The sequence below is a fragment of the Callithrix jacchus genome, chromosome 1 (assembly GCF_049354715.1).
Source record: "Callithrix jacchus isolate 240 chromosome 1, calJac240_pri, whole genome shotgun sequence".
NCBI classification, from domain to species: Eukaryota; Metazoa; Chordata; class Mammalia; order Primates; family Cebidae; genus Callithrix; species Callithrix jacchus.
This window is the reverse complement of record NC_133502.1, coordinates 16,222,534-16,240,854: the sequence shown is the minus strand read 5'-3', so window position 1 is coordinate 16,240,854 and position 18,321 is coordinate 16,222,534. Positions and strand designations below refer to the sequence as shown.

Here is an 18,321-nt window from a genome sequence, read left to right as displayed (position 1 = left end):
GAGTTCAAGACTAGCCAGGACAACATGGTGAAATTCTGTCTCTACCAAAAATAGAGGAAACTAGCTGGACGTCATGGTGCATGCCTGTGGTCCCAGCTACTCAGGAGCCTGAGGTGGGAGGATCACTTGAGCCTGAGAAGCAGAGGTTGCAGTGAGCCCATATCATGCTACTATACTCCAACCTGGGTGACAGAGTGAAAACCCATCTCAAAAAACAAAACAAACAAAAATTTGTCTTGTCTGTCATTTTTAATTTTCCTTTATCAGAAGAATTATTTATTTGCCTGACTTTCCTTTGCTGACATGATTTTCCTCCCTCAAAAAATAAAGTGGAATCATTCTTTCCCTTAAATAAATTAAGATTACTGCTCTTAAAAAATAAGTTTTTCTTATACATTTCAATTTAATCATGAAGTTTTCTTAATACATTTCAATTTAATCATGAAGTGTCCAAGAAAAAAAAAAACACCTCTATGAAAACCAATGACTTATGTACCTGATGGTTTAGATTTCTTCTGGAATTATACATCTGTTCAAAATACAATCCTATCTGCACTGTTAGAAATCTTTAGATAAAAACCAGATTATATAAAGATTTCAATCAGTCCACATCCCTAAGAAAGTAGAAAGGGCAGGAAATGATTAAGGGGTATTATTACTAATCTGATAAACACAGATTTGTGTATTTCGGAAAGACAGAAGTGTCACTCTCTCTGTATCTGTGCCATTCCTACCACCTGGACCCAAGTGGCATTGCTTCAACCCAAAGTCTCTAGGGAAACATTCCTCTTCAGCTTTTGGCTCTCAGTCCTATAATTTCTGGGCTGAAATGAGTCTTGGGGCTAGGGAAGAGGTGATGTCATCCTTCCACTCCTCCTCCGAGCACAGTTTCATTGTAAAAGAGTATTGGTGAATACTCTTTTAAAGTGAAAAGAGGGGCGGTGTGGCTAGGTGACAGTCTGTACTCAGCATCAGGGATGTGTGCGTGCTCAGCTGGGGGCCTTGGTGATATGTGATGTGATAGATACACACATGGCTTGCATCCCCAGGTGTGTCTGAGCTTGGGTTCAGTTGTGCGTGCTGGTGTGTCCATCTGATGTGGCGTGTCCCCAAGCTCGTGGAGACGTCTGTAAGTCTCTGTGTTTCATGGGGTGAGGCCCAGGTGTGTCTGGGTTCACCACGCAGTTGCGGCTTGAGCCTGAGTACCCAGGTGTGTTAGGGTGGATGTGACTGCTGTGGGGCGTCCCCAGGTGTGTGAAGCTGGTTGCGCTGTGCCTGCGGCGGGGGTGTCTTCGGAAGGCATCGGCGTGGGTGGGTCTGGCTGTTAGGCGTCCAGGTGTGCGCGCGGCCAGGTGTGTGCGAGGGCGCCGCAGGGGCGGGCGGGCCTCGCGTTCCGCCTGCAGGGGGCGCCGCCCGGGGCAGCCTGGGAGCGCAGGCGCGGGCCGGGCCCCACATTTCCGCCCCGACCCGGCCTTCCCGGACGGCGCCGGCTGCCGGTAGGTGAGGAGCTGAGCACGGGCGGGGGTCGGGGACGCGTCTGCTCCGCCCCCCGCGCGGGGCGTCCTAGGGTTCGCAGGGACTCGGGGCGTCGCTCCCCGCGCGGCGTCCGGGCCGCCGCCGCAGCACTCGGCGTCCACGCGGGCGAAGGAGACGGCCTGGGGCGCAGCCGGCGGGGCCAGCCGGGGGGAAGGGGACAGTGGTCCCCAAACGCGTCCTCCCAGCGGCGCGCTAGCGGAAACGGGCGAAGGGCGGCCAAAGCCAGGAACCGCCTCACGCACGGGCGCTGCTGCTTCCCTGCAAAGGAAACGTGACCGCCCACACGCCGCCTTTCAGAGGACTCCGAGCTGAGCCGGGCTGACGCTTCTCGGAAACTGTTTTTAATTTTAAAGACTTCCTGTTTGTAAGGAGACTTAAAGTTGCAAAAGAAATCTAAAAACATCTCCTGGCACTTGTGAATTTCTGATCCAAGGTTTCTTTGGAGCCATTAGTGAAACTTCTGAAGTTTTGGAGGAACTTACTGCCTTGATTATTAATTATGGTTATCACTACGGTTTGACTCTGGGGGCCAAGGACAACGCCACAGGCTCGGAAGCCGAATTAGGTGTTTTTTGGAGCACAGCTTCTTAACACCACGCTTAGTTGATTAATAAAGAAGTGATAAGAAAATGCACTAGATTTGTGGCTTTTTTTTTTTTTTTTTCCTTTTCTGAGACGGAGTCTCACTGTGTCACCCAGGCTGGAGTTGCAGTGGCATGATTTCAGCTCACTGCAGCCTCCCAGGTTCAAACAATTCTTCTGCCTCAGCCTCCTGAGTAGGATTGCAGGTGTGCGCCACCATGCCCGGCTAATACTTTTGCATTTTTATACAGATGGGTGGTTTCACCATGTTGGCCAGGAAGGCCTCAAACTCCTGACTTTGTGATCTGCCCGCCTTGGCTCCCAAAGTTCTGATATTACAGACGTGTGCCACTGCGCCTGGCCTGTGGCGTTTTTTCAAAGCACGTTATTCATTTTGCTAAATGTCCCAGAAATTAATTAAAAACTAAAAGCGACCTTTATAAAGTGTAGGTCTTACACACACGAACGTGTCCTTATGTATGTTTACCTGTAAATGAAGACTTTTCCCTGGCCACATTCAATTTATTGAATCCTCAGGTGAGGAGCACCTGCAGTTTGCCCTTTTTTTCCCAAAATGCTTTGTTTTCTTGAAACTGTTCGCAAGAGAAGCCAGACTTTCCTGAATAAGCAGACCACTGTGCTCTAGTAGAGATTTGTATTATAAAATTTGAGTTTGCAAAATTAAATTAATTTCTAGTTGGTGGATTTTTGTGTGGAAATAATTTGGGCTAGTTGACTTTACTAACTGGACCCTAACTACTACTAGTTAGGAGAGGATGGTTATTTGTGGTGATATTGGATATCAGGTAGCAGTAAGTAGAATAGAAGAGGGATTTAAAAATTATCCAAGCTGGGCACAGTGGCTCACGCTTGTAATCCCAGCACTTTGGGAGGCCGAGGCGGGCAGATCATGAGGTTAAGAGTTATAGACCAGCCTGACCAACACAGTGAAACCCTGTCTCTACCAAAATTACAAAAAATTAGCTGGGCATGGTGGCAGGTGCCTATAATCCCACCTACCCCAGAAGCTGAGGCAGGAGAATCACTTGAACCCAAGAGGTGGAAGTTGCAGTGAGCTGAGATTGTGCCACTGCACTCCAGCCTGGGTGACAGAGCTAGACTCTGTCTCAAAAAAAAAAAAAATGATCTGTTCATTTTTCTCTTTATCAGTAAGATTTCCAATTCATGTCCATTCTTGAAGTCATTGGAAAGCTTTGTACCAGCCTTGAGCCAGGGCACCAGCAGGCTGGTGTGGAGGTGTATGTAGTGCAGCAATGCTTGAAGAGGGTCAGGACCCAAGGAAAGGTGACAATAAGAGGACAAAACCTTGCACTTCACAGTCCTCTCTAGAACATCCTCCATCTAAGCAAAATCTATTAGAAATTTTAAGAGGCCTCAGTTAAACATGGCTGCCCAGTGTCCTGCCGAACAGGAGGAATTCATTCTTCAGTACAAGCTCTATTGTCAGTAAGACTGCTGAGAACAGGGCAGCAGTGTTTAGGCTGTGAGGCCCCTGGACTGCGGAGCTTGCTTCGTAAAAGGTGTCATGATACCCCCTGAGTTGGCTTTACAGAAAAGACTCAGCTATTGGAAGTCTCTGGGATTGTATGGCATCATGTGGTAACAAGACCTGGTAAATAGCTAGAATGTAGAGAAGAAGGAAACCAGAGGCAGCTTGCTGTTGGAGCTGAGAGGTGAGTGCTCACTGGAGGGCCAGGAGAAGGTCAGAGTTTGACAGACCTGAAGCAGAGAGTGATACGTTGTTGTTGTTGGTTTTTTTTTTTGTTGTTGTTGTTTTTTTTGAGACAAAGTCTTGCTCTTGTCACCCAGGCTGGAGTGCAGTGGAATGATCTCAGCTCACCTCAACCTCCACCTCCCAGGTTCAAGCTATTCTGCCTCAGCATCCTGAGTAGCTGGGATTACAGGCACCTGCCACCATGCCAGGCTAATTTTTGTATTTTTAGTAGAGATGGGGTTTCACCATGTTGGCCAGGCTGGTCTTGAACTTCTGACCTCAGGTGATCCACCCAACTCAGCCTCCCAAAGTGTTGCGATTACAGGCATGAGCCACCGCACCTGGCTGAGAATGTTTTTTTATAGGCAGAGGAGTGGAAGGGTTGGCCAACACCATGAGCAAAAACAAGAAGCTGAAAATGACAGAATGTTCAGAGAAAGGCAAACAACTGGTGTGCTGAGGCTTGACTCCCTATGGAGAGGGATGCGGCTGGGGGTGGTGGGTGCCTGGAAAGCAAGGCTCTTGGTGATAACCTCTACTTTTTGATCAATGTTCTGGGTTTTTTTTTTTTTTTTCAATATTTTTTTTTGCTTCATTAGGCCAATTTTAAGCAAATATAAAAACACAGTGAAGTCGCATAATGAATTTCCAAATATCTATCAAATGGACTTCACAAGTCTTGTTTGGCTGTACCTACTTCTTTTTTTTTTTGGTTGTGACTGAAGGAGTTTAAAGCAGTTTATTCCAGACAACATGACATTTCACCCCTAAATTGTTCAGTGTGCTTCTCCAGAGAGGGTGTTTGCTTGTATAACCATAATATAATTATCACCTCCTGATGAAATTGACAGTAATTCCTTAACATTTTCTAAAACCTAGTCCATGATCAAATTTCCTTGATCACCTCAAAAATGCACTTATTTTTACTGTTGGTTTGTTTGAATCCAAATCCAGACAAGAATTTGTTGACTATTATCCTTTCATTTTATTTTAGAGACAGGATCTAGCTCTGTTGAGATCACAGCTCACTGTAACCTTGAACTGTCTGATTCAAGCCATCCTCCCACCTCAGCCTCCTGAGTAGCTGGGGTTGTAGACGTTTGCCGCAATGCCCAGCTTTTTTTTCTTTTCTTTTTTTCTTTTTTTTTTTTTAGTTTTTATAGAGACAGGTCTTGCTATGTTGCCCAGGCTGATCTTTTTTTTTTTTTTTTTTGAGATGGAGTCTCACTCACTGTCACCCAGGCTGGAGTGCAGTGTCACAATCTTGGCTCACCATAATCTCCACCTCCTGGGTTCAAGCAGTTCTCCTGCCTCAGCCTCCCAAGTAGCTGGGATTACAGGCACCCGCCACCATGCCCAGCTAATTTTTTTGTATTTTTAGTATAGACGGGGTTTCACTATGTTGGCCAGGCTGGTCTCAAACTCCTGAACTCGAGGGCTTCACCTTCCTTGGCCTCCCAGAGTGCTGCTGTTACAGGCTTGAGGCACCGTGCCCAGCTGTTGTCTCTTTCAGTCTAGGGCAGGGGTGGCAAATGTCTTTGTGAAGGGCCAGATACCAGCTCTTTTAGGTTTTGCAGGCCCTGTGGTCTCTGCCTCAACTGCTCAGCTCTGCCATTGTCATGTGGAAGTAGCCGGGGGTGGTAGTAAATGGATAAGCACGGCTGTGTTCCAGTAATATTTAATTTCCAAATCTTTTGTGTTTTAAAATCCACCCACAGGCTGGACTTACCCACAGGCTGTGGTTTCTTGACCCAGGTCTAGAGTAGCCTTTGTGGGTTTCTTTAATGCCAATGACTGTCCGTGTTACCTGGTTGATTTCCTGTAGGGTGCTTCACATTCTGGATCTGTTGGGCCACTTTTCGTGGAGTATGGTTCAGCCTGCTTCTCTGTCTCCTATATTCCTGTAAACTGGAAGTCAGATCTAGAGGCTTAATTGGGTTCATGCTTGCCATTTTTGGCAAGTCTACTTCAGAAGTGGTTTGAATTTTTTTTAATCTAAATTTATCTGACTTTAAAGACTTGGAAACCTTCATCAAAGAAGCTCAGCATTACCAAAATAGGAGCTCAGCATTACTAAAATCGGCTTTGCCTGATGGCTGAGAATACACTCTTTTTCTTTTCCTACTTACTTTTCTTATTTGTACGATAGTATGTAGCTGTTATTTCTCCAGGAGATCTTTTTTGATTTGTAATTTTTGTGGGTACCTAGTAGTAGGTGTATACGAGATACATGTGTAATAATAAACCCTCATTACAGGGTATATGAGATACAATGTGTAATAATCACATCAGGGTAAATGGGGTATCCATCACATCAAGCATTTATCTTTTGTGTTACAATCTAATGATACTCTTTTAGTTATTTTTAAATATACAATTACATTATTACTGACTATAGTCACCCTGTTGTGCTTTCAAATACTAGATTGTACTCCTGCTTTCTGTGTTTTTGTACCCATTAACCATCTCCACTTTCCCCCAAGCCCCAACTACCCTTCCCAGCCTCTGGTAACCATCATTCTGATCCCTATATCAGTGAGTTCAATTGTTTTAATTTTTGGCTCCCACAAATGAGTGAGAACATGCGAAGTTTGTCTTTCCATGCCTGGCTTATTTCACTGAATATAATGGCCCCCAGTTCCACCATATTGTTGCAAATGACAGGATCTCCTTTTTAATGGCTGAATAGTACTCAGTTGTGTGTATATAGCACATTTTCTTTATCCATTCATCTGCTGATGGACACTTCCCAAGGAGGTCTTGAGAACTTTGAGCCCTTTCTCCAGGTCACTGGGAACATTCCTCTATTCAAGGCATTCTTTGGCCCCTCAAGCATGTGGACTACATTTTTGCACTGAATAAAAGTATATTCCTTCATTGGGCATGTGCCCAGGGTCTGAGATTGCTTTCTAATGGGAGTTAGGTCATTCATGTTTGTTTCTAAGCCCCTTGTCTCTTAAACATTTAACTTTCTTCACTTGACTACTTCTTACCTCACCTCCCAACAGGACTGAAGACTGGATATTTGGTCCCCATGGATCTTCTGGTCACCATGTGAGGTGGACTTACTTTTCCTTGAGTCATTTGGAAGGACTGTGAAGTCAAAAGTTTTTAAGACTCTCAGGCTTACTGAGGTTCTGGATTCCAAGGCAACATTTCTTTGAAGAAACAAGCTTACAGGTGAGAACTGTTAGCCTCTATTCTAGAGTGTTCGTTGCTCTGAAATTCTAGAGCACCAGAGGAAGTATGCTGACAAATAGCTGGAAGCCCTTGTCTGTTTGTCATTTTAGTAGTGGGGGAGCCAAGTATGGTGGCTTATACCATAATTTCAGCACTTTGGGAGGCTGAGACAGGAGGATCATTTGATCCCAGGAAGTTGAGGCTGCAGTGAGCTGTGATTACACCACTGCTCCAGCCTGGGTGGCAGAGAATTAATTTTTTAAGTTTTTAATTAAAAAAATTAAAGGAGGAGGAAAAGGGAAGGGAAGAATAGAAGGGAAGGGAAGAATAGTAGGGAAATTGTATGTTCATTTCTGCATCTATTTTTCTATGGGGTTGTGGTCTTTTGATTTATAAGAATTATACATTGAGAATACTAATTTTTTGTCATACATGCTATAACTATTTCCACCCCATTTTTGTACTTTGTGTAATACAATCTCTAGGCTTTGCAAAAAAATTTTTAATTTTACATGGTTAAAAATGTCAGTCTTCCCTTTACAGTGTCTTTGTGGTGTGTCTTGCTTAGAAAGACCTGCCCATTTTAAGGTTTCTTTTTAGAATTCATGTTAACACAGATAAAGGAAACTGTAATGAGAGCTGGGAACATGTGATTCTGAAAAAGACTATTGACGGGGGAGTATTTCTACCAGAGAATATAATACCAAACTAATGCTGGCATTAAGATTGGACCTGTGTGGATAAGTGCTGAAGTTGGGAGATGAGTATTTGAGGTTTCCTTATATCATTATCCTACTTTTGTACATATTTTACTTTCCATAACAGAGTTTGTTTTTTCCACCAAGAAAAGAATAGCAGGGGGAAATTATATCTTTGTCCCATTCATTCATATTCAGCAGCTATTTATTAATAGCTATTCTGAACACTTGAGGGTATTGTGTTAATAGATGAAAAGGGTGCTGGAATTTCTGTTATGTGGGGCACCCTAACCTAGATGTTAATATTTGTGTGTCAGCCTTCCTGGCTTCTCATCCTGGCACTGTTACTTACTAGCTGCGAAATTTTGTATATTATTATACAGCTGTCTGGAGGCTCTAGAGAGAATCTATTTTCTTGCTTTTGCAGCTGCCAGAGGCCACCTGCATTTCTTGGTTTATTGTCCCTTTTCCCCATATTCAAAGCTGACAACATTACCCTTCTCTGACCATTTTTGTCATCACATCTGTCAGATCTGATACAGGACAGGTTTTCCAGTTTTGTGGGTTCCTCAATTGGTTAGATTGGGCCCACTTGGGTAATTCAGATTAATCTCTGCATCTCAAGGTGCTCACATCTGTGGAATCTCTTTTGCCATAGGAGTAACAGATAGGTTCCAGGGGTTAGGATATGAACATCTTTGGGTGGCCATTATTCTGCCAACCACAGATTTGAGGAGACAAAAGAAGGTGAGTGTGGCTGAGTCCTTGGCAGGGAGGAGATGGGACTGGAGAGGGAGCCAGGCAGAGGGTTCTGTAGGTCATCATAAGTTTTGAAGTTCCAACAGTAAGAGGAAATTGCAGTCAGATTTATTGCCCCAATTCTGGAATCAGCTGTTTCTCCAAGGAGCCCTGGTTAGCTGTTTTAAAGTGACAAATGGTACATAGAGACCATAATCTGGACCTAATAGGGTGTTCATTGCTATTGGATTGGCAGTTGTTTTTAAGCCATTTCAACAGACAGAGATAGGGAAAACCACTATTCAAGGTAAAATATTTCATGAGCTCATTCTGATAACATCCAAGTCTGTTTCTGGACTACAGCATTTTTGCTTGATGCCATAGAACTTATATCCATACCTCTTCTTCCACTCCACAAATCTCAGTTCAGAACAACCCTAGCATAATTGATGCTTTACTTTCGGCCTCACCACACAGTCACTGCCACAGGGGTATGGGGATTGGGAGGAAGACCACAGAGGTAAAGTGCTATTTGCGTTACGTCATCTCAAGCCTATGTGCTGTCTACATGAATTCTCTCTTTTGCTTTTGACCTTGACTACCTGACTGCAATAGTGATTGGCAGGTTTCTCCACTATAAAATCACACTTTCCCCCTCTCTTCATACTGTGCTTTGAAAGGAAGTCACAGTGAGCAGCCTGTGCTTCTGGAGGGAGGAGTTATTTATGCTTCGTCTCCTTAAGGGGAAAGTATCTGCATATGTTATTTGGAATTCTTCTGTGCAGGAGGTTTATCTGTTTTCTTGCATTTATTTACTCAGCCAGTTATATCATTATGGACTCACAGATACTTATTTTATGCTTTAGGTTGTAATCCAGTACTCCTTATTTTGTTCTCCAATTGTTCCTGCTTTGGCCTTTGGGAGCCTGTTCTGTTGTCTCCTGGGTCCCTTCGACTTGCCCCATCATTGTGGGCTGTGACGTTTGTTTATTTTTGAGCACTTCCTTGCTTTCTGGTATTGCTAGATGCCCTAGATTCATCTTGTGTATTCCCTGCTCCAGTCTTAGGTTTGGCCATTTCTCTAGGGAGCCCTGCTCCCCTCTGTTGTATTAGAAACCACAAGCTGGATGCTGGTATGCTCATTTCTACTGAAATGGCATTGCTTTTAGGTCCTCTCAGCTGATGGAGCAAGGAAATGTCTGAGTATACTGACCTGTGCATATACACATAGCAGTAAATACTTCTGCATGGAGCCATCTGTTTCTGTGAGTCCACACTGCTGTCTCCAGCTCTAATCTGTTACCCATGATCATTCTCGCCTTTTCCCTGCTTGTCTCTCACCTCCCACTTCAGCAGTGAGAAACCCGCTCCCATTGCCTGTGGCTCATTTGCCTACTTGTTCAGTACGTCTGGGTGTGTCTCAGGGTCAGAATTGCCATCTCGCCCTATGGGAACCACTTAATCAACATGACCCTGTTTTTATTAATACATGTAGTTCCTTTTGCCTTTAGTCTTGTAACTGTGGCCTGGGCCAACAGGTGAAACAGTTTCTTTGGGCAGGTTGAAATGAGATCCTACTGCCTTGAGAATATCTTACCTGTCAGATCTACAGGGTGCAGATTCCATGGCTTCCCCTGGCAGTTCTTCCGTCACCTGCGAACCCTGGCTGTCATACTCAGCCTAAGCCAAGGCAGCCTTTGCTATCCTGACTTGACACAGAAGTGTTACTTTGTAACAGTGTTCGTTTACTAGGGCTTCCATAGCAAATCACCAGAAACTTAAGACAACAAAAATTTATTCTTGGCTCACAGAATCCAAAACCAGAAATCAGGCTGCTGTCAGGGCTGCCATCCTTCCAGAGGCTGTATGGAAAGTCTTTCCCTACCTTTTTCGGCTTCTGGCAGCTCCCGACATTCCTTGGCAAGTGGCTGCACAGCCCCCAGCTCTGCTTCCGTCTTCACATGGCCTCCTCCTGGGTGTCCATCTTCTCTTCTTTTTCTCATAGGGAAATTTGCCATTGGATTCAGAGCCCCTGTAGATTACTCAGGATGTTTAATCTCAGCTTCCCTAATCAATGACATCTGCAAAGTCCCTTTGCCATGTGAGGTACCATAGTCAAAGGTTCTGGGGATCAGAACATGGACATGTTTGTGGAGGCCTTGTTCCATCAGCATCACCTTGTGATGCAGCAGCCATCACAGGATCAGAGCAGATCCTCGGGCATTTTTGGCAGATAAGACCAGGCGCCAGTCATTCCCACGGTGTGTTTCTGTTGCTCTTCTACACCAAGGCGGGCCCATCGTGTCTAGACCTGGCAGGTCCCTCCTTCCTCTGTGCTGAAGGAAGGAGACATGGGTTCCATGCCTGAATTCCATCAGCAGAACGGTGCTCAGAACCTTCTTTGATTCACTCTGTAGGGGTGGAAAGGGGGTGATCCCTGTCTATCCCATCATAAGGGTCATGGCTGACACCCCTAACAATAGAAAAGCAAAGCACATATGTTCAATCATGTATGACCCAGGGCTTTCAGAATGAAGGCCCAAAGACCCAGAGGAACTCTCCAGTTTTTGCTTAGATTTGAAGAAGCACAGACCGCCATATGGAAATGCGATTGGAAGAAAGGGTGTGAGCTGATGGAAATAGCCCAAATGGGGAAGCCCCGCAAGGCCTGTCTCCTCAGGTTCTTCTTGGCCTCTCTGTGGTAGCATTTCTTCCTTCCAGGCATGGGGCAGGACCAAGTTCTTTAGAACATCCTCATTGTCCAAGTTCTTTATGGCCAGCTGTTATACAGAAAGCCTGGAGGAAGACCAGAGTAGTGTTTTTAGGTTTTATGACTGGCTTTGGGGGAAGGGGAATTCCTTTGGGGAAGAGGAATTCTGGATCCTGTGTTTGCCTTGAGGGAGGATGAGAGGGGCAAGACAAACAGGAGAAAGTGGGAGAGACTGAGCTGCTAAGCCCCACAACTCCTAGGCCCTCCTCTCCCCACAGCAGCAGGCACTCCTGCCTCTGCACCCTGGGGTAGTTTTGCTGTGACTGCTCTTTTACTTACTTGAATTTCATGTTATTTTGTTTTGTATAATTAATTATTTTGCATACTAGCCTAAACACTGCTGGGCTGTGAGCTCTGATTGGGCGAGAAGCACGCCTTCCTCATTTGAAGTCCACCATCATGCTTCCCACACAGCGGGCACCCAGGAAGAAAGCACTTACTTCCCGTTAGTGGAGATTATTGATGTTCTGAGTCAGGCCGAAGTAAGTTAGAGTGAGAAAGAGTGTACGTGGGAATACTCCTCATGTGCTGCTGTGTTCTTGTCCTTTTTCAAATTACCACAGCTACTTTCCAAGCTTTTGAGTGTTAATTACCTCTTCTTGCTGTTGGCATCTGTACTTGGGAGTATGAAGCAGGTAAGTTAATGAAAATTAATATTTTTACATCTCATGACGGTTTTATTAACTTACCAGCATTAAATGAGGTTTGAAAAGTATTCTTTGAGCCGTTATTGAAAATAATCATTACTGCCTGCTTTGAATTACTCTTCTCCCTTGATTTGGTTTTCTGCAAAGTTAGATCCAGATTATAAAAGCTTAATAAAAACTTTTAAGAGGAAATCAGAGTATCTCATAAATGAACAAAGAATGGTTTGACGGCATTGCAGAGAACATTTATGAAGTTCTAAGTCACAGGCCACGTGATAATTTTAGGAAGAATGGTGAACAGCAAGATCTTCCAACAGAAGTCAGGTAGACTCACGGCTAAGCCAGCGGTACCAGGGTTCTAGGGCTTGAGATCAGCTAGGCTGTAACTGCGAATGTATTGACCATGGGAGCTTGCCAGAAGCTCGGTCACCTGCTTCTCACTGGGTTTCTTAAGCCTCTCTGTCACTTTCCATCTGGGCTAACTGGCAGATACCTTAAGCAAATGTGACACATTCTGGACTCTCGGGTTTCAGTGTAGTGGTGGCATAAGTGGATGTTTTTATTATGTAGAATAAAAACAAAATTGGCAGGATATCTGTAAACTTGTGTCCAGGGAGGCTCTCTCTCCATTGGCAGTGTTTGGGATTAGAGCTGTAGAGGTGAAGGTGGCCGCTACCACGGGAAGAAAGAGGAGTACACTTGGTGTTCGGCCATTCTCTATGGTCGCACAGAGGCCAGTTATCTCCCCATCAAATGAATGGTTTTCAGAGTCAACTTAGTGATCAGGGCTCTTAGAAAACATCTGTTTCCCTTTCCTATTTTTCCCTTCTGTATTTTAGTTGTGCCTGAGTAAATAACAAACCCCTGGTGAAGAAAGGCAAGTGAAAATATCATTCCCACCCTTAATGCATAACAATTAGGTACAAATTGGCCTTGAACTTGGTTCCTGCAGAGACAGAGACACATCCTAGTTGATGAACCCTTCTTTCCTCCCTACCGCCCTCCCTCCTTTCCTTCTCCCCTACCTGCCTTTTTTTCCCCGTTTCAGAATTTTACTGTGACCATTTCCAGACATACTCAAAAGTATAGTAACCCTCGTGTGTCCCCCACCCGGGATCAGAGAGCACCACACCATACTGGCTTTGCATGCTTGTTCTGAGTGCCCTCCTCCCTTTGTGTTTTGGAGTTTTGTTTATTTGCTTGTTTCTAGAGAATTTTGAAGCAAATGCCGGAAATCATGTTATTTCATCCCCACATATTTTAGTGTGACTTTTGAGGGTTTTTAACATAAATATAATTCTACCCAACAATGAAAAATTATTTCTTAATATCTTTCATCTGTATTTTGATATCCTTTCTTTTTTTGAGATGGCATCTTGCTCTGTCACTCAGGCTGGAGTGCAACGGCGTGATCCTGGCTCATTGCAACCTTCACCTCTTGGGTTCAAGCGATTTTCCTGCCTTAGCCTCTTGAGTAGCTGGGACTACAGGTACCTGCCACCATGTCCAGCTAATTTTTGTATTTTTAATAGAGACGGGGTTTCACTATGTTGGCCAGGCTGGTCTTAAACTCCTACCTCAGGTGATCCACCCACCTCGACCTCCCAAAGTGCTGGGATCACAGGTGTGAGCCATGTGCCTGGCCTGTTTTTCTAAAACAAGGCCTGTGCAGTTGGTTTATTCAAGTCAGAATTTTAAAATTCCATCTATTATATTTGGTATATGCATCTCTTGTCTCTTAAAAATAATTTTGTATGCCAGGCATTAATTAGATTCAGAGTGTTCTTATTCTTTTACCTTTCATTTTTAACTGTTTTCGAGTAGTTGCATGCTCTCATGCTTTCATTCATTATTATTAAGTTTACATACAGTAAAACCAGCTTGTTTGTACAATGTGGATAGCTTTAAAATGTGTGGATTCTTGTACTGGCCATCACCAATGGTATACAGAGTAGTCCCATCACCAAAAAGCTGGGAAACAAAGCACCCTCCCTCATTCTGCCCCTCTGTAGTCCAACCCTTCCCCTCCTCAAACCCTGACAGCCTTGATTTGTTCTTCATCCTCGTACGTTTTGCCTTTTCCAGAATGTCGTATAAGTGGAACGATATAATATGCAACCTTTGAGCTGACGTTTCACTCTGACAATGCCTTTGAGATTTGTCTGTCTGTGTATTCTTTCTTCTCGCCATTGTCTGGATGTTCTGCAGGATGTGTATCCACTCACAGTTGAGGGCCATTTGGAGTATTTACAGTTTTTGGTGATTTTGAATACAGCTTCTGTATGCAAGACATCTTTCATCTTTCCAGGGCAAATTCCTAGAAGTGCAATTGCTGGTTTGTAATTTTGTGAGAAACTTCTAGATTTAATTTTATAGGAGACTCTCCACAGTCCTGTACTGTTTTGCATTCTCACCCGCAATGGGGAGAGTTCCAGTTGTTTCACATTCTTCTTGGCACCTCATGTTATCAGTTTGGTGTTTCTTCATTTGAGTCATCCTAATAGATGTGTTATTTCTATTTTTATTAGGTTTTTTAAATTATAAAAATTTGTTTTTAATAATTCTTATATAAGTTATTGGATTAAATTTATGTCATATACCCATTATCAAAATAAATACGGTTTTCTGATGATTTTTTACATTGAAATTGGTAACTATACTGAAAAATAAAATAAAGTCACGCCACCATGCCCAGCTAATTTTTTGTATTTTTAGTAGAGATGGGGTTTCACAATGTTGACCAGGATGGTCTCGATCTCTCGTGATCCACCTGCCTCGGCCTCCCAAAGTGCTGGGATTACAGGCTTGAGCCACCACACCTGGCCAGAGTCATTCTTAAATCTCACTAATTGAGAGATTATATTTGGCAAACTATTACAAAATAATATCTGAATTCACAGTGCACTTTGCAATGCAAGATGCATCGTTATATGCATCTCATTCCTGAGCATCTCATTCCTGTTTGACCATTACTGACTAGTAGTACCATGTTTGCTTTTGCCATCAGTGTTATGCTAGAGTGGATTGGTCGGTGAATAGTTGATTACATGAGAACAAACTGGATGTCAGCAGAGAGTAATTCGTTTGAATGCCCTTTAGCTGCACTGAACACCATTGGAGTTGCTGTTTGTTTTTTAGACAGGGTTTCACTGTGTTGCCCAGGCTGGAGTGCAGTGGCGCAGTCACAGCTCACTGCAGCCTTGACCTCCTGGGCTCAAGTGATTCTCTTGCCTCAGCCTTCCAAGTAGCTGGGACCGCAGATGTGCACCACCACACCCTGCTAATTTTTAAATTTTTTATAGAGATTGGGTCTTGCTATGTTGCCTGCACTGATCCCATTATAGGTTTTCTTCTTCTTTTCTTTTTTTTTTTTTTTTTGGGAGACAGAGTCTTGCTTGTTGCCCAGGCTGAAGTGCAGTGGTGCAATCTTAGCTCACTGCAACCTCTGCCTTCAGGTTCAAGCAATTCTCTTGCCTCAGCTTACTGACTAGCTGGGACTACAGGCACGCATCACCATACCCGGCTAATTTTTGTATGTTTAGTAAAGATTGGGTTTCACCATATTGGCCAGGCTGGTCTTGAACTCCTGACCTCTTGATCTGCCTGCGTCAGCATCCCATAGTGCTGGGATTATAGGCATGAGCCACTGCACCTGGCCTCATCATAGCTTTTTTTTTTTTAAATGGGCTGCTCTAATGTGTCTGTAGCAGTAGTCAAAGCTTGCATTTGAATACCTTTTTCCTTATTAAAACGTGATGAGCTCAAAGAAGAAAACTATTTGAAATTTTTGAAACAAAAATCATGCATCTCTTTCTTTGATTTAGGAACAATAGTTACTGGTCACTATTGGTTGAAAGTCCGGAGTTGACTCCTGGGTTAGTTACTAAAATGCCACTGTTAATGTTGTTTGTCGTCTCTCACTCCTCCCTTGTGATGAAACTGGGAAGGTCTCTGGGTACACAGGTCATTGCTGAGGGAGGTCCTTTTGTAAAATCAAGCCTCGTCCATTGACTGCTGTGGTTTGGGCTTCCAGTTGGTGGTAGTATTTGAGAAACACAGAATGGCGGTTCCTGTCATCTACTTGGAAGAACAGTAGCAAATCAGTTTCATTTTGTGATTTGAACTTCCCCGTTATTCCTTCTGAAAAGTTGCTGGAGTGTTTGACCTATTGATTGACAGTCCTTCCTTTCTAATATAGGGACATCACAAAGGAAAAACTGAACTGACAAAGGAAGACTGAGGGCAGACTTCAGATGGGCTTTTGAGGTTGCTGTGGCTGAAGCCTCAGAGGCCACGTGCTGGGAAGGTTTGGTTCCCGGTGTCAAAGAAATGGGATAGATTTCTTTCTCTCTCTCTCTCTTTTTTTTTCTTTTTGAGATGGAGTCTCTCGCTCTGTTGCCAGGCTGAAGTACAGTGACTTGATCTCAGCTCACTGCAACCTCTGCCTCCCAGGTTCAAGTTATTCCCCTGCCTCAGCCTCTCGAGTAGCTGCGATTACAGGTGTGCACCACCAGGCCCAGCTAATTTTTTGTATTTTAGTAGACATGGGGTTTCGCCATGTTGGCCAGGGTGGTCTCAGTGTCCTTACCTCATCTTCTGCTTGCCTTGGCATCCCAAGGTGTGTGTGTTGTTTTTTTTAAAATATGTAAGTGTGATCTATTTATTATGATGTGATATTCTAGAGGAAGCAGTTATGTTATTTCCTTTTATTATTTCAGCTTTTATTTTAGATACAGGAGGTACCTGTGCAGGTTTTTTACAGAGCATATTGCACCCAGGTAGTGGCACAGTTCTCAGTGGGTCATTTTCACCCCTGCCTACTTCTCTCTCTCCCACTCCCCACTCTAATATCCTCCGTGTCTCTTGCTCCCAGGTTTATGTCCATGTGTGCTCTCTGTTTAGCCCCCACTTCTAAGTGAGAACATGTGGTATTTGACTAACCTACCTTGTTTGCTTGCTTGCTTGCTTCCTTCCTTCCTTCCTTCCTTCCTTCCTTCCTCCCTCCCTCCCTCCCTCCCTCCCTCCCTCCCTCCTTCTCTCTCTCTCTCTCTCTCTCTCTTTCTTTCTTTCAACTGAGTCTTGCTCGGTCATGCAGGAGTGCAGTGGCGAGATCTCGGCTTACTGCAACCTTTACTTCCTGGGCTCAAGCAATTCTCCTGCCTCAACCTCCCAAATACCTGGGATCACAGGCACGCACTACCATGCCCAACTAATTTTTGTATTTTTAATAGAGATGGGGTTTTGCCACGTTGGCCAGGCTGGTCTCAAATTCCTGACCTCAAACGATCACACCCACCTCAGCCTCCCCAAAATTGTGAGTATTACAGGCGTGAGCCACCATGCCTGGCCAGGCCTTCTGTTCCTGCTTTAATTTACTTAAGCCTCTGGCCTCCAGCTGTATCCATGTTGCTGCAAAGGACATGATTTCTTCCTTTTTTATGGCTGTGTAATAGTCCATGGTGTGTATGTGCTACATTTTCTTTATCCAGTCCACTGTTGATGGGCACCTACTTTGATTCCATGTCTTTGCTGTTATGAATAGTGCAGCAATGAACATATGAGTGCCTGTGTCTTTTTGGTAGAATGATCTATTTTCTTTTGGATATATACCCAGGAATGGGATTGCTGGGTAGCTCAGTTTTAAGTTCTCTGAAAACTCCAAACTGCTTTCCACAGTAGCTGAACTAATTTACATTCCCACAAACAGTGTATAATTATTCCCTTTTCTCCACAGCCTCACCAGCATCTGTTACTTTTTTTTTTTTTTGACTTTTTGATAATGCCATCCTGACGGACATGAGATGGTATCTCATTGTGGTTTTGATTTTCATTTCTCTGATTAGTGAAGATGAGCTTTTTTTGGTATGTTTGTTGGCCACTTATGTATCTTCTTTTGAGAAGTGTCTGTTCATGTCCTTTGCCCATTTTTAATAGGTTTATTTGTTTTTTGCTTGTTGATCCTGTGGTTGAGTCATTTTTGGTTTAAAGCTGACATATAGGCCAGGTGTAGTGGCCATCACCTGTAATCCTAGCACTTTAGGAGGCTAAGGTGGGTGGATTGCTTGAGCCCAGGAGTTTGAGACCAGCCTGGGAGTTTGAGACCAGCCTGGGAAACAGCAAGACTCCATCTCTCAAAGCAAACAAATAAGAAAACTAACATATTAATTGACTATTACATCTGTTGGGATTAGAATAAATCATTAATAGTAAAGGATTAGTAAGGATGTTATGTCCATTGGACTTAAGTCTTTGTTTTGTTTTAAAAATATGTATGCGTCTCTTTTAAACTTCTGGCTTATTGAGACTATTTCAATGAAGTCACATATATGCACATATATTTCATGGGATGGGGGAAGGAGAATGGAAGAGTATTGGGCCTTTAGTCCAGGGGTTTTAGAATACCAGGCTAATTCACCTGCTGCCCCCTGGTGGCAG

General features: G+C 43.8%; 1 protein-coding gene across 6 annotated transcripts in view; it reads left to right on the top strand.

Annotated features, from left to right (window-relative positions):
• The first annotated feature begins 1,451 nt into the window (after nucleotides 1-1,451).
• The window catches only part of GGACT (gamma-glutamylamine cyclotransferase), a 109,277-nt gene continuing 92,407 nt past the window's right edge, over nucleotides 1,452-18,321 (top strand). For 3 of the 6 annotated variants that reach the window (XR_013536248.1, XR_013536242.1, XM_078375266.1), the window contains exons 1-2: nucleotides 1,452-1,496; nucleotides 6,862-7,033. Coding sequence is in view for 1 of the 6 variants with exons in the window: in XM_035293386.3 (XP_035149277.3) it covers nucleotides 11,866-11,874 (9 nt within the window). In the remaining 5 variants the exon portion in view is untranslated. Of the gene's footprint in view, nucleotides 1,501-2,771; nucleotides 3,813-6,861; nucleotides 7,034-11,687; nucleotides 11,875-18,321 lie in introns of those variants that run through there. The other 3 variants (XM_078375331.1, XM_078375312.1, XM_035293386.3) reach the window with 3 other exon arrangements.